Source organism: Amblyraja radiata, chromosome 13 (assembly GCF_010909765.2).
Source record: "Amblyraja radiata isolate CabotCenter1 chromosome 13, sAmbRad1.1.pri, whole genome shotgun sequence".
Lineage (NCBI taxonomy): Eukaryota > Metazoa > Chordata > Chondrichthyes > Rajiformes > Rajidae > Amblyraja > Amblyraja radiata.
The window spans coordinates 7,194,209-7,217,518 of NC_045968.1; the positions used below are offsets into that span (position 1 = coordinate 7,194,209).

Consider the following 23,310-nt stretch of genomic DNA (forward strand, 5'->3'; position numbering starts at 1 on the left):
AATGCGCTGCACAATATCTTTAATAATCGGCTCCAGCATCTTCCCCACTACCGATATAAGGGTAACTGGTCTATAATTCCCCATTTTCTCTCTCCTTCCTTTCTTAAAAAGTGGAGTGACATTGGCTACCCTCCAGTCCACAGGAACTGATCCAAAGTCGAAAGAACATTGGAAAATGATCACCAATGCATCCACGATTCCTAGGGCCACCTCCTTGAGTACTCTGGGATGCAGACCATCTAGCCCTGGGGATCTATCAGCCTTCAGTCCCAACAGTTTACCAAACATTATTTTCTGACTAATGTAGATTGCCTTCAGTTTCTCCCTCCAACTAAATCCTCGGTCCCCTGGTATTTCCGGGAGATTGTTCGTGTCTTCCTTGGTGAGGACAGAACCAAAGTACTCGTTTAACTTCTGCCATTTCCTTGTTTCCCATTATAAATTCACCTGTATCTGACTGTAAGGGACCTACATTCATCTTCACTAATCCTTTCATTTTTACATACCTATAGAAACTTTTACAGTCAGCTTTTATATTTCCTGCAAGCTTTCTTTCATGCTTTTTTCCCCCCTCTTAATCAACCCCTTTGTCCTCCTCTGTTGAGTTCTAAATTTCTCCCATTATCTGGTTTGCCACTTCTTCTGGCCAATTTATATGCCTCTTCCTTGGCTTTAACACTATCCTTGACTTCCCTCGTCAGCCACGGTTGAGCCGACTTCCCAGTTTTATTTTTTCGCCAGACAGGGATGAACAATTTCTGGAGCTCATCCATGTGGTCTTTAAATCTTCGCCATTTCATCTCCACCGTCAAACCTTTAGGTATAATTTGCCCGTCTATCCTAGCCAATTCCCATCTCATACCTTCAAAGTCTCCTTTATTCAAGTTCAGGACCGTAGTCTCAAGGGGCCTTGCACAGCAAGATCGCTAACTAATCCTTCCTCATTACCCAATTCTCAGTCCAGGATGGCATGCGCTCTAGTCGGTTCCTCCATATATTGGTTAAAAATCCCATCGTGTATGCTGGTTTAAATTGAAGGTAGACACAAAATGCTGGACAACTCAGCAGGGCAGGCAGCATCCCTGGAGAGAAGGAATGGAAGATGCCTCGGATCTGAACTACGGTCTCGATCCGAAACGTCACCCATTCCTTCTCTCCAGAGATGCTTGCCTGTCCCACTGAGTTACTCCAGCATTTTGTGTCCACCTTCGATTTATACCTCAAACCTATGTCCTCTGTTCCTCGATTCATGTACTCTGGGCAAGAGACTCTAGCAGTTCGTTCCATAACACCCACCACCCTTTGTGTGAATATAATGCAAGTCATATGGAATAGGAGTAGAATTATGTAAGAAGGAACTGCAGATGCTGGTTTAAACCGAAGATAGACATTCGGCCCGTCTGAATAAGGGTCTCGATGCGAAACGTCACCCATTCCTTTTCTCCAGAGATGCTGCCTGACTCGCTTAGTTACTCCAGAATTTTGTGTCTATCTTCGGCCCATCAAGTCTACTCCGCCATTTAATCATGGCCTGATCTATCTCTCCCCGCCAACCCTATTCGCTTGCCCTTCTCCCCATAAACCTCTGGCACCTGTAGGATGGAAAAGCATAGAGCTGACCTTTGTTTTCTGTATCGTTTGTTTTGGGTTTTTCTAACCACACCGAGAGAAGAAGAAGTCCTTGGTCAAACCCCTCCGCCCCCCCCCCCCCCCCCCCCCCCTCAGGAAGCGAACCCTCAACCTCCCGACCTGCACCCAGCCAGGGCCGGCGGTATGCGACCAAAGGGTGGGCTGGAGTTTGAGACATCCGTCAGGGCTATGTTGTGTTGATGATCAGAAGTTCAGATGACCAGAGGATAGCTGCGGTCAGAACCCAGACTTTGGGACATTGGAAGATTAAAAGGTTTGGGGATCACAGTTATATCTGAAGAGGGCTGGAGTGGGATGCAGGCTGTGAGACGTTGATGGGAGCTGTTGGTCAAGGGACGCAAATTTAAGTGGATTTAGCTGATGCGGGATTTTGTCCAGTACTGCTTTGAGAAAACCTGATTGTCCTGGGAGTGATTAGCAGTGGCTGTTCCCCGGACTGTTAAATCTTCCTCCATAGTGATAGAAAAGGAGTGTTGCAGGGGGGAATAGAATCAAATTTCAATATTACTACACTGAATTCATGTCCCACAAGCGAAAGATTGGCAGCTTTTTGTCTCTTCTCAGTTCAAGATGTTGCATTACAATCTACCACCTTTAGACTTTAGAGAAACAGTGTGGAAAGGTATTTTAGCCCACTGAGTCCATGCCAACCAGTAATCACCCTATACACTAGCTCTATCCTACGCTCCAGGAACAATTTATTGAATTCAACACAAGTCACAGTGAAATTCTTTGCATGTATACCCAAGGTATGCAAATAGTCACCAATAAAGGGTGCTTACAAAGTTACAAATTCCCCCGCGCCAGTTCCCCCTTTGTTCTTCCCACCCTTCCCCCTCTCTCATGGCGGTCCCCCCATGCCAGGTCCTCCATTGTCCACTGTTCTTCACCTTCCCTCACAGAGGGCCCTCACGCTGGGTCCTTCTTTGTTCCTTCCCTCGGCAGCGGCGTCATCACTTGCACGTGTCCGCTGGTCCACGCCATCATCGATCGCCGCACCGACCTCTCCACTAACACAGCAGGGTCCTCTCCAGATGCCCCCGTAGTGCCTACTCAGTCCCCAACCATGGGCTCCACCAACCCAGGCACCGATGGCCGAGGGTTTGTCGACCCGTGAGGCATCACCGCCGGCCTGCGAGGTACCGGCCTTGGCTTCTCAGCGGCACCTCCAGAAGGCATCTGCTGTAGCGGCGCGCCCCCAGAAGGTGTCAGATGCCAATTTCCAGACGCCGATTAACCTGCAAACCTATATGTCTTTGAAGTGTGAGAGGAATCCGGAGCAAGCAGAGAAAACCCACGCGGTCACAGGAAGAACGTACAAACTCTATACAGTCAGCACTGAAGTCAGGTTGAACACGGGTCTCTGGTGCTCTAAAGGGCCTGTCCTACTTTCACGACTTAATTCAAAACCTCTGCCGAGTTTAAAGGACCTAAAAAAAAAAATCAAGATTGCGTTAACCTACGAACTCCTATGACCTTCCACGACTATGTTCATGAACTCCTACGAACTCCTAGGAGCATGTCTACGAATTCCCACGATTATTTCGATGCCCACCTTACGAGTAAAAAGTTGCAATTTTGTTCATCCCGACCATTTTTTTACTCGTGGACATTTTTTATCGGGCTGGAAAAAACGTCCCGACTTACATGATGTTACGAATACCTATGGCTAGCATAATGAGCCTATACGATATATCTACGAACTCCTACGACCACCAACAGACTCGTTACGAACATTCTGCGAGTTTGAATCAAGGGGAAAACTTGGGAGAATTCATGAATTACCTCGTGAAAGTGGGACAGGCCCTTTTGACAGCAACTCTATCGCTGTGCCATCCTCTACATTTGTGAAAGAATAAGCAAATGTGTTCTTCGCTTCCATAGATATTTTAAAAACACTTTACATGAACCAAAACTGGATTACATTAAGGAAAGTTGAGGTGTAAAATAGTTGTAAATTATGTGAAGCGTTAGAACTAATTCCTGCATTTGGTTCTGTTCTACCGTTACAGTTGTTTATGGACAAGCATGAAGCAGAAGAAAAGTGGTTCAAGAGATTAATCATTCTGCGACAGGAGAAACTGATGGGAAGCCCAGTATCTGGTTTCTGAATGATTTAACATTATTTCTTAAATGATTGAATCAGAAGCTTATATGTTTGTTGTACAATTTTCATTGTTTAATCTTGATAGAGTAATCTATGAATTTCTACTCAGAAGAGTGCTAACTAATAAAATGTACTTTTCTGTTCAGCTGAAGTATCTGTTTTGTGATCCAACAATATTTTTCTTTAATAAAAAATTGTGTATCCATTTTTGTTCCAAATTGTTCACCTTTAAATCTGCAATTATTCACATCGGATAATATTGATAAAGCAAGTACCTACTCAAAACCATTCAGAAAGTTGCTGTATGCAGGAAACTTTTTACAAATGTTTTTACATTGCTACAAATTTTCTGTTCCTTATCGTGATTATGGAAGTAATTGCATCTTTAAAATGGGCCTTGTTCTTTCCTACACCTGTTGTACACATGGGTTGTGCAAGGGTGCTGCTGCCTGACCCACGGAGTGCACGTTGTGTCTTTTGCTGTGGTACACAAAAATGCTGGAGAAACTCAGCGGGTGCAGCATCATCTATGGAGCGAAGGAAATAGGTAACGTGCCGAAACCCTTCTTATTTTTCTGTCTTGCCTCCTGGACAGGCAAGGGGGTATCCCCATTGCGTCATCGCAGCCGCCGCGTTGACGTCACTCTGTCGCCCATTGTGACGTCGTGACCCCCCCCCCTCCACGAGGGGGGGGGGGGGGTCAGTGCAGACCCCAGCGTTCATATTGTTCGCATTCCGCCAATCACTGCGCAGGACGGCGTTCACCCGCATGGCTTCGTCGTCAGGGCAACGGGCAGCGCGGAGGAGTCGCCATAGCGACCGCTTCCCCATAGCCCCACCCCCCCACTCACCCAGCCCCTCCCCCCCCCCACCCCACGCGCGCTCCCGTTGCCAAACAAAAGGCGTTGACTGCGCGCGCGCCGCTGCACACCCGGCAGAGGGGGCGAGCGCTCGTCAGGGGGGGCGGACAACACCGGAGCCCGAGGTGACAGAAAGAAGCCATGTTTCGCGAAATGGAAGATGATCCCTTTTTCTCGTAAGCGGGTCACAATATTAAACCCGGTACCCTGTCCCGACCCCCTTCCCGACCAAGGGCGGAGTGGAGAGGGGTGGAGTGGTGTAGGAAGGTGCTCCAGATGCTGGTTATACACCGAAGATAGATAGACACAAAGTGCTGGAGTAACTCAGCATGCTGAAGCAAAATGGAACCAAAGGTGCTGGAGCGGTTGACGGCACTGAGCATGTACTCGCTGGAGTTTAGAAGAATGAGGAGGGGGCGGAGACCTACTTGAAACGTGCCTCTGGTCCTCACCTTTCACCCCACCAGCCGGCAAATACAACACATAATCCTCCGCCATTTCCGCCACCTCCAACGTGACCCCACCACTCGCCACATCTTCCCATCTCCCCCCATGTCTGCCTTCCGCAAAGACCGCTCCCTCCGCAACTCCCTCGTCAATTCTTCCCTTCCCTCCCGCACCACCCCCTCCCCGGGCACTTTCCGTTGCAACCGCAAGAAATGCAACACCTGTCCCTTCACCTCCCCCCTCGACTCCATTCAAGGACCCAAGCAGTCGTTCCAGGTGCGACAAAGGTTCACCTGTATCTCCTCCAACCTCATCTACTGCATCCGCTGCTCTAGATGTCAGCTGATTTACATCGGGGAGACCAAGCGTAGGTTGGGCGATCGTTTCGCCGAACACCTCCGCTCAGTCCGCAATAACCTACCTGAACTCCCGGTGGCTCAGCACTTCAACTCCCCCTCCCATTCCCAATCCGACCTCTCTGTCCTGGGTCTCCTCCATTGCCAGAGTGAGCAACAGCGGAAATTGGAGGAACAGCATCTCATATTCCGTCTGGGGACCTTGCGTCCGAATGGCATTAACATTGAATTCTCCCAATTTTGCTAGCCCTTGCTGTCTCCTCCCCTTCCTTAACCCTCTAGCTGTCTCCTCCCACCCTCCCAGCCGCCCGCCCTCGGGCTCCTCCTCCTCCTCCCCTTTTCCTTCTTTCTCCCCCCCCCCCCACCCCCCATCAGTCTGAAGAAGGGTTTCGGCCCGAAACGTCGCCTATTTCCTTCGCTCCATAGATGCTGCTGCACCCGCTGAGTTTCCCCAGTAATTTTGTGTACCCTTAAGAATTTTGTAAGTTTCTATAAGATTCCCCCTCAATCTTCTAAATTCTAGCGAGTACAGGCCGAGGGGGGGTGGAGACCTCCTTGAAATGTGCCGAATAGTGAAAGGCTTGGGATAGAGTGGATGTGGAGAGGATGTTTCCACAACTTGGAGAGTAGGACCAGAAGTCATAGCCTCTAAATTAAAGGACATTCCTTTAGGAAGGAGATGAGGAGGAACTTCTTTAGTCAGAGGATGGCGAATCTGTGGAATTCTTTGCTACAAAAGGCTGTGGAGGCCAAGTCAATGGATATTTTAAAGCCAGGGATGGATAGATTCTTGATTAGTACGAGTGTGGAGTTATGGGGAGAATACTCCAATGAACTGCAAATGCTGGTTCGATAGGATGGGTTTAGAGGGATATGGGCCAAACACATGTGGGTGGGACTAGTGCAGATGGGACAAATGGACACAAAATGCTAGAGTAACTCAGCAGGTCAGGAAGCATCTCATTTCGGGTCAGGAGCCTTCTTCAGACCTATTGTAGTCTGGACCCTTCAGATTGATTCAAGATGTGGTAGATGGGGGATCTTGGTTGAGATGGGCAAGTTGGGCTGAAGGACTATTTCCATGTTGTATAGAAACATAGAAATTAGGTGCAGGAGTAGGCCATTCGGCCCTTCCAGCTGCTCCGCCATTCAATATGATCATGGCTGATCATCCAACTCAGTATCCCATACCTGCCTTCTCTCCATACCCCCTGATCCCTTTAGCCACAAGGGCCACATCTAACTCCCTCTTAAATATAGCCAATGAACTGGCCTTGACTACCTTCTGTGGCAGAGAATTCCACAGATTCACCACACTCTGTGTAAAAAATGATTTTCTCATCTTGGTCCTAAAAGACTTATCCTTAAACTGTGACCCCCTGTTCTGGACTTCCCCAACATCGGGAATAATCTTCCTGCATCTAGCCTGTCCAACCCCTTAAGAATTTTGTAAGTTTCTATAAGATCCCCCCTCAATCTTCTAAATTCTAGCGAATACAAGCCGAGTCTCTCCAGTCTTTCTTCATATGAAAGTCCTGCCATCCCAGGAATCAGTCTGGTGAACCTTCTCTGTACTCTGTACAATATGACTAAGAAACACACAAAGTGCTGGACCTTAATTCAAAGGGTTTCTCATCCCTGGAGGACATGGACAAACAACGATTCACTCTAAAAAAAGGGTCCCAACCCAAAATAACCAGATGGAGTGATACCTTTTGAGACATGTTTTACATGTAAGGCTGGAGTCACAGGGAACTGCAGATGCTGGAATCTTTAGTAATAATCAAACGTGTTGGAGAAACTCAGTGGGTTGAATGTTGAAAATTTAGCGGCAACCAGAAATTGTGGTAAATAAAACTTAGCGGCGACCAGAAAGATGCTACGACGAATTTAGCAACAACTACCGGCGAACATGTGGCGACAAACCAGTTGCCTAAAAAAATCGGCTAAGTGGGACAGGCCCATGAGGGACGGTCTGTGGAGAGAATAACAAACAATGTTTCAGGTTAGAACACATCTTCAGGATCCTCCCCTCTTCTTGAGCCTGTAGAAGTGTCACCGAGTCACACAGCACGGAAACAGCCGCTTCGGCCCAACTTGCCCATGCTGACCAAGATGTAACATCTACATTTGGGCCACTGAGTTACTCCAGCACTTTGTTATTTATAAGGATGGTGGTTTCTTGCGGACAACTTTCCTGTATAAGTCCTGAACCTTTAGAAACAATGGATGAAAGAAAGGAGGAGGGGGAATCCTTGCTGATGAAGTTACACTGTTACTATGTTATTAAGACAAGAGACCAGAGTTGCTGGAATCTTCAGCCAAACATAAAGTGCTGGAGGCACTCATCACGTCAGGCAGCATAGAAAATAGGCGCAGGAGTAGGGGTGTTCGGCCCTTCGAGCAAGCACTGCCATTCAATATGTGGTAGATGGGACATCTTGGTCAGGGGGTTATAATTCTGACATCCATATGTCAACTTTCAATTGTGCTACATTGTCAAGATACGGTTGTATATCATATTCTTGGTTGCTACGTTAGGTTGAAAAGATGGAGCCACTGCGATCCATATGAATTTGTGTTTTGCCCAGGAAGGTCCATTCCCTTTCCGGATGCTGCCTGACCTGCTGAGTTCTTCCAACACTTTGTTTTGTTAAAAGTTGAGCATAGTTGAGAGAGAGTGATTATTTGAGAACATGGTGAGAGGTATGGAATAAAATAGTACTTAATGGCCAAGATTGAGATGTCTCCATGCTTCTTGGCTGCAGCAAGCCACCATTCCCCCAACATTCCTGCCCACTATTGAACACACTTAAATGTTTCCCGCTGTTGTTCTGCATCACAATGTGGTAACATTTAAGAAGCTGAAAAAATGATAAGGCCCTTGGGGAGTAAAAAGAAAACAGGAAACAACTCAAACAGGCAATCTGTGGGACCAAAGGAGGGCACAAAATGTAATTGGCGAGTTGAATGAAGGAAAATCTCAAGGCAATTTATATCTGGTTTCAACCAAGAGGGTAGCTGAGGAGAGGGTAGAACAATTTAAGGACAAAGGTGGAAATTTATGACTAGAGCAAATAGAAGTGGATGAGGCATTAAATAGTAACTGTGCAACAGTATTTACCAAGAAGGAGGACATGGAGAATAGTGAGATTGGTGTGGAATATCCAAATATATCAATCAATCAATCAATCAACCTTTATTGTCATCTTGCAAGCAACAGTTGTACAGTGCAAAATGAAAAGACGTTTCCCAGGGAATACCGGAGCATCGCACATGAAATTTAAAACATTTCACACATAATAACACTAAAAACAATCCAGTCCCTGATGGAACAGTATAAATAGTTAAAAGCAGGTAAAACAACAATGTTAAAATACAGTAAAACCAATCATAAAAATGTCTGGGGCAGCTGATTTGAGTGGCCAGTGCAAGTTATTAAAGTGGCCAGTGCCAGTTATTAAAGTGTCTGTGCCAAGCCGCAGAATCAGGTGACTGTGAGTACAGAGTGACTGTTTAGCAGCCTCACAGCCTGTGGCAGGAAGCTGTTTAGCAGTCTTGTAGTCCGGGCTTTGATGCTGCGATATCTCTTGCCTGATGGCAGGAGATCCAGGTGTATGTGGAAGGGGTGCAGTTTGTCCTTAGCAATTCTCTGAGCTTTTTTCAGACAGCGGCTCTGGAACAGTTCTTGTACCGAGGGTAGGGAGACGCCAATGATCCTCTCTGCTCCCCTCACTACCCTCTGCAGAGCCTTCCTGTCCGAGCAGTTGCAGGTGGAGTACCACGTATTTATGCAGTACGTGAGTACAGACTCCACCGTACCCCTGTAGAAAGTCCAGAGGATGTTGGTGGGGAGTGAGGCCTGTTTTAGTTTCCTCAGGAAGTGCAGTCGCTGATGGGCCCGTTTGACGGTCCCAGTGGTGTTCCTGGACCAGGTGAGGCTGTCTGTAATTTGCACACTGAGGAACTGCCAAAGTATCGCGCACCAACCACCAACCTGGACACACTGCAGCAGAGCCACTGTCGTGCCGCTGCCGATCGTAACACCTGTTGATGTTTAGTAGCGAGTAGAGTGTTTAATTTGTCATGATATATGTATTTTTATTTCTATTTATTTTTTACTGCACACTGAATGGACACTGGTTGAGCAACGTTTTTTTGTTTCCTCTGGGTATGTGAGTACTCAGGAAAATGACAATAAAGATATACTACTACTACTATACTACTACTTTATGCTCTCCACTCTCTCCACTGTGGTGCCACTGATGTTGAGGGGTGTATGCTTTGGCTGCGCCCTCCTGAAGTCGACAACCATCTCCTTTGTTTTGTCTAATTCTAGATTATTAAGGCCTGTTGATATCAAGAAGGAGGAGATGTTGGGTCTCTTGAAAAACATTAAGGTGGATAGGTCCCCAAGGGCCTGACGGTATCTGTCGGAGGTTATTGACAAATGCAAGGGAGAAGATTGTGTGACCTTCGCCCAGTTATTTGCATCCTCCCAGCCACAGGTGAAGTCCAAGAAACCTGGAAAGTAGCCAATGCTGCATCTTTGTTAAAGAAGGGAAATTGGAATAATCCATAGGCGTGTGAGCCTTACATCAGTGGTAGGAAAGTTATTGGAGGGGATTCTTAAGGATAGGATTTACTTGCTTTTGGAATAACATGACCTTATAAGGAATAGTCACCATGGATTTGTGTGAGCAGGTGATATCTTACAAACGTGATAAAGTTTTGAGGAGGGAACAGAGATGATAGCTGAGGTTAAGGCAGTGAATGTTATCTACATGGACGCTGGTAAGGCAGTTAACTAGGTAGTAACTTCATGGTATTAATCCAGAAGATTAATGCCCCTGTCCCACTTAGGAAACCTGAACGGACACCTCGAGAGACTTTGCGCCCCATCCAAGATTTCCATGCGGTTCCTGGTGGTTGCAGGTGTTTGCCGGAGGTTGCAGGTAGTGGAAGCAGGTAGGGAGACTGACAAAAACCTCCAGGAACGCACGGAAACCTTGGGTGGGGCACAAAGTCTCCAGAGGTTTCCGTTCAGGTTTCCTAAGTGGGACAGGAGCATTAGAGACATGGGATCCACAGTGATACACACACACACACACACACACACACACACACACACACACAGTGCAGGAGTAGGCCATTCGGCCCTTCGAGCCAGCACCGCCATTCAATGTGATCATGGCTGATCATCCCCGATATAGCCATATATATAAATGATTTGGACAGGCTGGGTTGATGAATAAATATACAGATGACACAAAAAAGGTGCAGTTATGGACCTTGAAGAAGGTTATCAAAGGATACAGCAAGTTGGAGATAAGGATTGAGAAATTGCAGAGGGAGTTTAATCTAGAATAATATGAGGTATTGCACTATGAGAGATCAAGAGTAAGAGAAAAGTATACAATAAATGGCAGGATCCTTGGGGGACATTGATGTTCAGAGTGATCTTGGGATGTAAATCCATAGCTCCGTTAAAGTTGTAACGCAAGCAGATAGGGTGGTAAAGAAGGTGTAGGGCATGCTTGCCACCCATGGGGCTGTTGATTATAAAAGTTGGTAAATCATGTTGCAGCTCTATAAAACTGTATGAAACAAAAAGCTGGAGCAACTCAGCTGGACAGGCAGTATCTCTGGATAGAAGGAGGGTTTTTTTCAAAATTTAAAACCTGAACTACCCATTGTTAACCATTATTCATTATCATGTAAAACAACATTACTGCATAAATATTATGTTTGGAATATTTCTAGGTTTTGAGATGTTAAGCCATGCTGGCTTTCACCTTGCGTGGCTTCAAAATGTCCATATGATATGTTAGTTCAGAGCTTACATCAGACTCTCCATTGGAGAAATAAATACGTAACTTATAGTAGCTGCTTTGAAAGTGCATTTTTAGCTTATTAAATGTTTTGAACGCCCATGTCAAGCTCAAGACCCAAACAAATTTGCCTGAAATTAGTCTGCAGAGTCATTTAAATCTGTCACAGCTTTTATTATCAATATTCCTTTTTGATCTTGGGCAGAATGTTGATTTTGGGGAGTGTATTAATATGGGAGTAGTTATGGTATAGGGTTGGCAAAGAGTTAAACCTTGCCAACTTCTGCAAAACTGCAAATTTTAACATCTACTAGACCAAGTGGGACCCGTTGGGTCCAGTCCCCTCAACGTGCGATTGTGGGGGGGTGGGAGGAGGTGGTAGGCCTGCGGCATTGCACTCACACTAACCAGCTCCCACACACACTAACCACCCCCCCCCCCCCCCCCACACACACACACACACACACACACACACACACACACACACACACACACACACACACACACACACACCACCTCCCTTGATATATTAATATTATTAATTCTCTCCTTTTACCCTATCCCCCGCCCTATCCACTCACACATAGCCCCCAACTCGCAAGCGCGGTTAGAGAGGGAGGGGGAGGGGGGTAGTGAGAGAGGGCAGAGAGACAGGCAGAGACGGGGCAAAGAGGGCAGAGAGGGAGGGGGCACCACTCACCCATAGGTCCCAATACTCAACACTCCCTAGAGAGAGGGGGGCAGAGATGCGATTTTACACAAACAAACAAATACACATGTAAACAAACGCGCGCACACAAAAATACATCCACATACAAGATCAGACTTTTAATAGTTATATGATAACATCATCTAACTTTCTTCAGTCGATGGAGCTCAGATTCCATTGTGTTGGCTTTGCAGTTTAGTTTTTTTCCTGCTTAAGAATACCATAGCAGCAATCATTGAAATCTAATTTGAGAGTATTTGTAGAACAAAAATTGCCTATAATGACGATAAGATTTTATTTTAGTTCTTTAATATGTCAAGACTATTAGATGCATCAATTGAGACACAACCTCAACACATTCAAGGTCTTTTATTTGTTGATACGGGAAAGAATGTCAACTATATGGTTTACTATTTGTGTCTTATAAAATGTGAGTTAGTCTTTTTATAAAGCAGTTAAATTAATTACAGTGACAATTCTATTATAGCTTAAAGTTTCATTTTCATCCCCATTTTAGAGACCCTTTTCATTCACATCAGGAAAACCTTCGTCAGTTGATGTCCAGTTTTCCTGTTCAATTGGATCAAGACCTCTTGGTAAATTCCCCAGGTGGGAAACATCATCATCATCATCATCACCATCGTGCTCATGAATGCCCAAAACCGAAATGCCCAAAGGAGGCTCCAAAGCAGCCTAATGTGGTATGAAAATTATTATATATTCTAGTTGAAATTCATTTGTGTGGAGCATTGGAAATGAAATTCGGGAATGGTGAAAGGCTCAAGTGTTCAAGTTCAAGTGAGTTTATTGTCATGTGTCCCTGATAGGACAATGAAATTCTGGCTTTGCTTCAGCGCAACAAAACATAGTAGGTATTGACTACAAAACACATGAATAAATAAACTGATAAAGTGCAAATAACAGATAATGGGTTATTGATGTTCAGAGTTTTGTCCGAGCCAGGTTTAATAGCCTGATGGCTGGGGGGAAGTAGATATTCCTGAACCTGGTCGTTGTAGACTTCAGGCTCCTGTAAAGATGAATTGATTTTCCATTAAATTGGCAGCTTAAATAATATTTCTTTAAATATGTAACTGTTAGAAATGTTTTAAAGTCTTATTGACAATAGTTAACGTTTTTGAGTGTGAATATGGATAAGTCTGATACTGGCTTGAAATTATTTTTCAACAATGGTATTAGAATGTTTGATGGAAGTAATGTATGCTGAATCTATTCTTCAGGTTGGGAAGGAATTGCAGATGCTGGTTTACACTGAAGATTGACACAAAATGCTGGAGTAACTCTGGAGAAAAGGAACAGGTGATGTTTCGAGTCGAGACTCTTCTTCAGACCGAAGAAGGGTCTCGACCCGAAAAGTAACCTATTCTTTTTCTCCAGAAATGCTGCCTGAGTTACTCCAGCAATTTGTGTCTTCTATTATTGCATTTAAATCTTCTATTTAAAGCCTTTGCTACATATAAAATTTGATTAATACTCACTTGTGCCATTTTACACAATCTTTTTTCAATTTCAGTCTCCATTCACAATAGACAATAGGTGCAGGAGTAGGCCATTCAGCCCTTCGAGGCTGATCATCCACAATCAGTACCTCTTTCCTGCCTGCTCCCCATATCCCTTGACTCCGCTATCTTTAAGAGCTCTATCTAACTCTCTTGAAAGCATTCAGAGAATTGGCCTCACTGTCTTCTGAGGCAGAGAAACCTGCAGATTCACAACTCTCTGGGTGAAAAAGTTTTTCTTCATCTCTGTTCTAAATGGCCTACCCCTTTTTCTTAAACTGTGGCCCCTGGTTCTAAACCCCCCCCCCCCCCCCCCCCCCCCCCCCAACATCGGGAACATGTTTCCTGCACCTAACGTGTCCAATCCCTTAATAATCTTATATGCTTCAATAAGATTCCCTCTCATCCTTCTAAATTCCAGTGTATACAAACCGAGTCGCTCCATTCTTTCAACATGTCCTGCTGTCCTGGGAATTAACCTTGTTTACCTACGCTGCACTCCCTCAAGAGCAAGAATGTCCTTCCTCAAATTTGGAGACCAAGACTGCACACAGTACTCCAGGTGTGGTCTCACTAGGGCCCTGTACAACTGTAGAAGGACCTCTATGCTCCTATACTCAACTCCTCTTGTGATGAAGACCAAAATTAGCTTTCTTCACTGCCTGCCTTCACTACCCAAGTGAGATCAGTTTTCGAGGTGGGTATGTATATTCAAGTCAGTGAGATCAATGAATGTGACTTATGAATGTAATTTTTTTTATTAGGATAGGATGGTTCAGTTGCCGGAAGAGACTGCTCGTCAGCCTTTCAGGAGAACACGGAGAGAGGTGACGTTTAGGGCCGGGACTCTTTTTAAACTGGGATCGTCGCCTATCCATGTTCACTTGAGATGTTGCTTGACATGCTGAGCTACTCCAGCTCTCTGTGCCTTCTTTTGTAAACCAGCTTCAACAGTTCCCTATTTCTCCATCCTCTGACTCTAATTGAATTGAATTGAATTGAATCCTTTATTTGTCATTCAGACCTTTCGGTCTGAACGAAATGCTGTTGCCTGCAGCCATACATGTAATAATAACAAAACACAATAAACACAAATTAACATCCACCACAGTGAGTTCACCAAACACCTCCTCACTGTGATGGAGGCAAAAGTCTTAGAGTTACTGTCTCTTCCCTCCTCTTCTCCCTCTGCGCCGAGGCGATACCCCACCGGGCAATGGTAAGTCAGTCCCGCGGTTCAAGCTCCGCGGCCCGGGGGTGGTCGAAGCTGCCGCCCTCCAGTCCAGCGGACGCAGCTGTTGCAACGGGTGCTCCGGAAAACAGGCACCAGCCTGTGACCTGCGAGCTCCCGACATTGTCCTCCACTGGCCCGCGGCCGAGCCCCGGATCCAGGTCGCCGCCGCCAGAATGCCGCCTCAGCCGCCGGAGCACCGTCTCCGCCCCGCACCGGGCAGCCCACACGGCAGCGTCTCAGCCCCGCACCGGGCTGCCCCCACGGGAGCACCTTCCAGCCGGGAGCCGGTCCGCCCTCACCGAGCGCCTTCCAGCCGGTAGCCAGGCCACCCACACGGCAGCGTCTCAGCCCCGCACCGGGCTGCCCCCACGGGAGCACCTTCCAGCCGGGAGCCGGTCCGCCCTCTCCGGAGCGCCTTCCAGCCGGTAGCCAGGGGCCACCCACACGGCAGCGTCTCAGCCCCGCACTGGGCTGCTCACACGGGAGCGCCTTCCAGCCGGTAGCCGTGCCGCCCACACGGGAATGTCTCAGCCCCGCGCCGTCCGCCCTCACCGGAGCGCCGAGTCGTGCTGCTACCCGGACGTCACCACAGCTCGAAGACGGCCAGCCTCGCGTTGGTGAGTCCTGGCTGGCTCTACCTCCGGACCCTCGAGGTCGGTCGCAGGTTGGAGGCCGCCAGCTCCGCCATTAGGCCTCAGCGCAGACGGGGAAAGAGAAGGGGGATACGACAAAAAAGTCGCATTCCCCCGAAGGGAGAGACAGAAAGCCCTGTTTCACCCTCCCCCCACACACATAACACCACCTAATAACCAAAAAAATCACTAAACTAGACAAAAAAAACAACACAAAAAAGTAAAAAAAGTAAAAACAGACAGACTGCAGGCAAGCCGCAGCCGTATCACAGCGCCGCCACTTCCGGAATCACAATTGTAAATGTAGATTGCAATTCCCGAGGATAGAAATTACAAATAATAGTCATATTTTGCATTTTAATGCATTCAAATGTGAGTTATTTTATTTGCTCCCTTCATCTGTATTTCTAATCGTCATTTATTGTGATGACATAATGTTTAATTAAAATGTGTTTTCTGATTTGCGATGTGTAAGAATGGTGCCCATTCCATTCCTTAGCCACTGACTATTACATCTAACCAGTGAATTACTCAACATAACCGTAGATCATTCTGCTTTCATGTTTTCATATAATATGTATTGTGTAAAACAGAACTTGCTGCATTTAACATAATTTCCTGGCTATATTCCTTCTATGATGTTCATCTTAAAAATATTTTTTTGTGTGTTTATTCAGGGTAGCTGCTCAGTGGATCCATTCAACCAGATGATGGAACAAATGAGGAAAGACATGCTTGAAATGCAACGCAACATAGTAAATGCAACTTGGGAGCAGATAACCAAAAACTCGTATTATCCCTAATTGTAGCCAAATACTAAAGTTGCCTGTTGAATGATTTTAAATTATATGTTGTGACTAGGGTTTAATTTAGTCTAAGCTTCTAGAAATTTCTGGTGTATTGCTTTGCTTAGCAGCCTTCGCTTTCAAAACAGTGTACTTTTCCCCCCCTGCAGAAACATGGTCCTTGCAGTACTGATGACCATACTTTAAACACCTCTACTGTAATGAGTTATGCAAAAGTGGGAAATGAACCCCCCAAAGTGTTCCAGGCTTCCACTCATGTACATCGCGTTCCTGGTGGAGTAAGTATTCTGAATTGGAAAATTCCTCTATTGATCTAAACCATGCTGTCGAAATATGTGAAAGCATTATTTTATCATTTAAATTTCTATATGGTACGAGTGGACTCCAGGATTTTGTGGTCGTATATGATCTTGATTTTCTCTGTTGTGCTCCTGTGGTCATTATATTTATGTATCTGACAGGCAAATTTGATTTCAATGTTGACTAGTCTACAGTTTTTATTTCCCTCATGCTAACAATCAAATTGGGTGAGGTTTATTCTCTTGCAGTACTTGCTAAACGGAATCAATCTCACTAGACAAAATTTGCTGATTAGCTCTGGGCATTGACGGAAGAGAGTTGATCATGCCTGGCTAAAAGGTAAAATGTTGGAAATTAAAGAGAACCACTGTGGATCTGAATCAGAGACTGGCTATGGGGGACACAAGAAGGAGATGTACGTTGTCATTTATTAAGTGTGGAACAAATGTTGGCCTGGAACCATTCATCTTCTTCTTGCGTATGGCGTGCACAGCCTAAAGTTGTTGGACAACTTGTTCTATTTGGTCTTATTTGATTGTGCACACCGGGTTGATTGCATTTGTCGAACCCCCCCCCCCACAACTTATACCAAGCACCTTAGCACTTTGTCAGTGATTTACTGGTGATAATTCTATTAAGCACCATGAGAAAAGTAAAGTGTTTAGTTCCTTTAAAGATATTGGACTAATTAATAATTTAGAACATTTTCAGATTAGAGAGACGAGACGGGCAGTGAAAGACTCTGAAACTGGAATTGAAAAGTTATCGATTGGCCATCACATTAAAGACCGTGCTCATGTTGTTCAGAAATTTAAAAACCAGAGAACAGGTGATGAAGAAGTTGATCAAGAATTTATCAACCTACATGAAGGTGAGGCAACTCCTCTCTCCGACAAGAGTTCAGCAACATCCTCTCTCACTGCTCCCCCTCTGTGATTCCTCCTTACATTCTATGTCTGTCCCGCCCATTCCCCTGACATCAGTCTGAAGAAGGGACTCGACCCGAAACGTCAGGAATAGGTCTGCAGCAATTTTCCATACTTATTCCAAAACAGCGGTGGCCATGTCATATTTGGCAAAGAACCTGGCTGAGATTTAGAGACACAATAAACTGCAGATGTTGGAATGTTGATTAAAAAACTGGAAGAACTCTGGCAGGTCAGGCAGCATCTGTGGAGGGAATAGACAAGGAAGTTGTGGGTTGGGAGCCTTCTTCAGACTAATAGTAATTGGGGGGGGGGGGGGGGGGGGGGTGAAGAAAACTGATAGAGGTGGGGGCAGGACCAAGTCTGGCAAGTGGTGGTTGAGATTTAGTTAACCACCTAATGTATGATCATCCATGTGCAAGGAATAATAATATGAGAGGATTCAATGTATTTCTACTGCCTTCATATATTTCAATCTATTTTAACACGTGAACCCTGAATAATGCTCAGGAAATTTGCTTAAAAAGAAAACACAGAGCAGCAGCGCATTCCAGAAATGAACTTCATGATATTTCCATTGTCCTGGGTATCACTGGGCAGAAAACTGAACTGTGAAACCTGCATTTGAATCAATAGTTTCCACTTTATTCTCACATTCATCACACAAACATACATAAACCAATTTGGATAATACATGTCTCTGGTCTCATAATGAACTCGGGAGAAACAGGTGTCATTGTTTCTCTTCTTCAAGTGTATATTTTGTAACCACATTCGCTTTTTGCAGATGACGTGCAAATCTTTGACCAAGAATGGCAGGAAAAGGTGTCAAAGTATCTGCCTCCTGGAACACACACAATTGGTCTTCAAGATGTTAAAAAAGCAATGGAAGGACAAAGGTACATTAAGGCCTGTTGTTTCTTTACAGGATAATTTAAAATAATATATAATGTAACCTAGTGCTGAGGTAGGAGTTTAAAAGTATTAATAATTTTGACCTGTATGTTTTGTTCATTGACGGATGATTTTACTTTAAAAGTTAATTATAATTAAAAAAATAATAAAGTTCAAGAAAAAATGCTAACCAATAACAAAAATCTTAGACACCTGGAACTGCAAATGCTGCCATTTTAAATGGAGGTGAGTGAAAAGTGGGATATGGAAAAGGACAAGATGAGGCAAAAAGTCATGGTGAGGTGCAATATCATCATAGAAGCCAGTGATCACAGCATCTGGTATTGATAATGGAGAGTTGCTGTAATCTTTGTCAGTGATGATGGCCATGGACATGTCTTTGGTAAAAATGTTGATGCCCTGCAAGACCCTGTAATTTATGCATCAATGCCAATGTGGAATGGAATATGACATTTGGGTTATAAATGGTCATTATTTCTCAAATTTTCATTGTGAGACTGATATATTCACAAATAGTGCCAGAGAAAAATCTACCACCGTCAGAGGTCTGCTCCTGGCAGCCATCCATTCTAATTTCCTCATGGCAAGGCTTCCATTGGAAACAAGCAATGCCATGTTAAAATATGCTGAATTTTAGGCATGATTAATGCATGGAGAATAAATGTGCTGATGGGCCTATTTTTCAGACTTTGCAGTTTTTCAATCTTTTTGTACCCTACCTGGAGTGATGAACAGGGCTATTTTTATATCTGCCATTCTACCACTCGTATTTTTTAAAAGCCTGAGATCCATTCTATTTGGGCCTGGTGATTTATCCATGGACTCACACAGTGTGGAAACAGGCCCTTCCGCCCAAGTTGCCCACACCGACCAACATGTCCCATCTACACTAGTCCCACCTGCTTGCATTTGGCCCATATCCCTTTAAACCTGTCCTGTACCTGTCTAAATGTTTCTTACATTTTGCGATAGCACCAGCCTCAACTACCTCCTCTGGCAGCTCATTCCATAGGTTAAGGTGAGAGGGGAAACATTTAATATGAACTTGAGTGGTGAATTTCTCACACAGAGGTGGTGCACAAATGGAATGAGCTGCCAGAGGAAGTAGTTGAGGCAAGTACAGTAACACCACTTAAAATAATTTGGACAAGTACTTGGATAGAAAATGTTTAGAGAGATATGGGTCAAGTGCAGGCAAATGGGACCAGCTTGGATGAGGCATCTTGGTTGGCATGGACGAGGTAGTCTGAAGGGCCAGTGTTTAAAAAGCATTGTTAACATAATGAAAAGAACATCAGAAGATCATTACTATATAATATTTGACATCAATCCACATAAAGGGTTACCATGCAGATGCATTAAGAGAAACAGAGGTGTATTTTGCGGGAGATATTTTTTGTTATTAGTGCTTGGACAGCTGAAGACAATGCCACCTCCACTGATCAAAATAACGACACAAAAGGCCCAAAACTAGAGGAATATCAAGATTATTGGACTTGGACAGTTTTCAGAACCAAAGCCCTTAGCAATATTTACATCAAATTGCTCTGTGAAAATATCACCAACAACATGTCCTAACCCAACTACATTGAAAGTACACCAAGAACTTTGCTCCCTCAGAAGAATAAAGAAACTTGTTATGTCAGCAGTGACTTACCAATTTGTATTGAGGCACCATAGAAATCATCTTATCCAGATGCATCCATCACAGCTTGATCAAAACTGCTAGTGATTGCAGAATGTTATCAATGCAGCTCAGTCCACCGTACAAACAAGCCCCCCCCCCCCATCAACTCCATCTACTTGTTGCTTCAGGAAAGTTGCTGGCATAATTAAGGAGCTTGCACACTCTGGTCATTTTCATTTCTCCACTCTCCAGAAAATACAATAACGTAAAAGCAAGTACCACCATATTCAAATACAGCTTCTCATCTGCCAGGGATGAGTTCTCCCATATGCCAGCAATGAGTTCCCGATCTTCCAATCAACATAATTGTGGCCCAGATAATTTCCTTTTTCTGCACTTTCTCTGTAACTGTAACATTATATTACACACTTTGGTTATTTTCTCTTTTGCACTACGTCATACCAAATGATACCATAGGTATCATTTTACCATAATGGTAAAAAAAGCAGCATCACTCGTGTATGGTAAAGCACACAAAAACAGTTTTTCACTGTTTCTCAGTACTCGTGACAATAATAAGTCAATACCAAAACCATATCTATGGAGCAACTGAAAGCAAGAAAATAAAGACTTTTACATTGATTTAGCAAAATGAATTTTGACTGAGTACTCCATCATAATGCTTATTTCGCAAACTTGCAATCAGAGGTGTGAAATTTGTACATTTTGGCATGTGGCAAAGATTAATCTTCAGTATAAAACACTTAAATAAATCAAAGAATTCCTTGTAATACACCATAAAAATGTAGCATATGGGGAAACTCAGAAATTAGAACAATTAGATCTGGCTGTTTTTGATTGATTCAGCTTCATCTACCTCCCCTTTTATATCACTCTTTATATTTCTGTTCAAGAATATCCTAATGCTTCATGAAACTTTTATAATACCACTTAAATAGTATTCCCTGTCAAAAGTTCCAAAAGTTTAGTGATCTTAATGTTGCAAAGAAACAAACATTCTTTCTAACTCCTAACATACTATTTTTTAAAATAAAAACAGAAAATGCTGCCAACACGTAGCATCAGTGGAGGGAGAAACAGAGTTAACGTGTCAGGTCGATGATCTTTCATCAGAACTGGAAGATTTTAGAGATGAACAGCTTTTAAGCAAGTACAGAGCCAAAGCTCCTAATTTTCAATTGTACCCACCGAATACTCTTTAAGCCCTTCATCGTAGTAAAGAATTTGCCATTCCTCTTTAATCTTAAACATTTCAATTAAACTACCTTTCTATATGTTTTTCAAACTTAAGTAAAGCCAACATTTATTTTAACCATGCCTTGTAATTTTTCTTTCTGAACCGCAAAATCATTGCTGCTTGGCTTTGAATTTTCTTGGGAACAATAACATTTGCATGACATAAGGAATGGAACATTGCACTGAAATCCACAGTCAGATCAATAGATCAGATAGTGTCACTATAAAGTGAATTGCTTAGTATTCTGTCCATCTAATGTTAGTTGATTTTCTTTTAAACCTACAGTGGCTCCTGCAGAGACATTAATTGCGCAGCACAATGCCGCAACTGGCAGAGCTGCTGCCGCACGGGGCCAGAGACCCGGATTCAATCCTGACCTCTGATCCTGTCTGGCTGTTGTTTGCATGTTCTCCCTGTGACTGCGTGGGTTTCCTCCGGGTGCTTTGATTTCCTTCCACATCCCAAAGACGTGCGAGTTTGTAGGTTAATGGGATTCTCTAAATTGCCCCTTGAGTGCAGAGAGTGGATCAGTAAGTGGGATAACATAGAGCTATTGTGAATGGGTGATCAATGGTCATTATGGATTTAATGGGCGGAAGGGCCTGTTTCCATGTTGTATCTCTAAACTCTAAAGTAAATGTTATGTTTAAATTAACAGCTTGTAAAAAATTCCCAAACAATAAACATGCCTTTGATTATTTTTCGCCGGTCAATTGTTCATAAATAATATATGCAATATATACATTTGATCGTTTTCTGAACAGTTGTATCATACAGCATGCAGAGTCGTGAATAATCAATGTATTTAAAGGTGGCGTAATTTCATAATGCTTTCCATGAACACGTATCTCCTGACTCCCATGTCCCAAAAATTACATTTTATTGTTATTTACATTACTTAAATTCACTGAACAATTGTGACTGATGAAGCAATATTGTCGACACTATCGTTTGTTTCCATGGCAATATATCTTTATTATATATTTTGTACAGATTAAAACTTCATTGTTAAATCATTTGAGGCCATAATAGCTGAGGAAGTGAAGTTGGAAACAATTGCAGCTTTTATGAAGTTAAATGAATAAGATTTTATTGCAGATTTTAACTAAATCAGAACTTTGACAAAAATACATTTACCACTTCAGAATCTAAAATAAAATATATTGATTTAGATTTCACTCTCAAGTAACTAAAATTAACTACTGCTGCATTTCAGGGTAATGTACTGAAGAGAACTTAAAAAGTCTGATTGAAATTATACATCATAGGGACAGTTAAGTTCCAATCCTTTTGACTAGTTTCATAAATTCTTCTTTCTACTAGTTTTTGACAATTTGAGAGAAAGCATTATTCATGTCATCAGTCAAAATGATATAGATATCAACAAAACATTTTTTGATCTCATGTGCGTGAATGAAAGTAACAAAGTACTGTCTTATCTTCACTTCCAGGTCAAAACATGGAAGAAGGCAACCGGTTTGTCAAGTTGATGTTCCTCCTTCTACTTGTGTGTGCCCTGACGGGAGTTCTCCTACTGGATACATGAAATCAAGAAATGGAAGAATATGAGTACTTTACCAAAACTACTTGGCTCGGGCAATTATTGTTCAGTACCAAGGCTGTGCTTTTGAGTGTTAGCTTAGTTCCTCTAGCATACTTCAGTTCACCTCGAGCCTTAGGCTATGTAGTTCCATAACTTGCATTTCATTTTTGTCATCAGCAACGTGTACCAAATAAAAGAAATGCATTTTATAGATGTTAAAGGTTAAATATCTACTGAGTCAAGTTAGGCATCCAATAAAGTAGGCTTCAGACATACTGGTGATGTAGAAGATTTGATCAATTTATATCCTGTCAACGCAATTAGCATTGATTTTTCTTGCACTCTTTATACAAACCTGCACAGTGTGTTATTTGGAATTATACTTTTTAGATGGCATCAGTGAGATGAATTCATAACTTCATAAATCATAGGATCAGAATTAGGGCATTCGACCCATTGGGTCTACTTTGCCATTCACTCATGGCTTTTCTTCTCAACTCCATTCTCTGACCTTCTCATAACCTTTGACAAGTCAAGTCAAGAGAGTTTATTGTCATGTGTCCCAGATAGGACAATTAAATTCTTGCTT

At 43.6% G+C, this 23,310-nt stretch overlaps 2 protein-coding genes across 4 annotated transcripts in view; both read left to right on the forward strand.

Annotated features, from left to right (window-relative positions):
- The window catches only part of rsrc1 (arginine and serine rich coiled-coil 1), a 287,203-nt gene extending 283,241 nt beyond the window's left edge, over positions 1 to 3,962 (forward strand). For all 3 annotated transcript variants that reach the window (XM_033031151.1, XM_033031150.1, XM_033031149.1), the window contains one exon: positions 3,663 to 3,962. In XM_033031151.1, coding sequence (XP_032887042.1) covers positions 3,663 to 3,761 — 99 coding nt within the window. In that variant the 3' untranslated portion in view covers positions 3,762 to 3,962. The remainder of the gene's footprint in view (positions 1 to 3,662) is intronic.
- Positions 3,963 to 4,620: 658 nt separating this feature from the next.
- On the forward strand, positions 4,621 to 22,996 carry mlf1 (myeloid leukemia factor 1). The gene is made up of 7 exons (XM_033031153.1): positions 4,621 to 4,793; positions 12,478 to 12,661; positions 16,024 to 16,101; positions 16,302 to 16,430; positions 17,164 to 17,323; positions 18,166 to 18,277; positions 22,630 to 22,996. Exons 1-7 carry the CDS (start codon positions 4,759 to 4,761, stop codon positions 22,745 to 22,747), a joined length of 816 nt encoding a protein of 271 aa, XP_032887044.1. The 5' UTR covers positions 4,621 to 4,758; the 3' UTR covers positions 22,748 to 22,996.
- The last annotated feature ends 314 nt before the right edge of the window (positions 22,997 to 23,310 follow it).

Bases quoted from the DNA above. Each gene is read 5' to 3' on its own strand.
- mlf1 (XM_033031153.1), top strand. From the start codon at position 4,759: ATGTTTCGCGAAATGGAAGATGATCCCTTTTTCTC. The intron at 12,662-16,023 runs GTATGAAAATTA...GTGTTTATTCAG, and splicing joins CTCCAAAGCAGCCTAATGTG to GGTAGCTGCTCAGTGGATCC. The intron at 18,278-22,629 runs GTACATTAAGGC...CTTCACTTCCAG, and splicing joins AAAGCAATGGAAGGACAAAG to GTCAAAACATGGAAGAAGGC.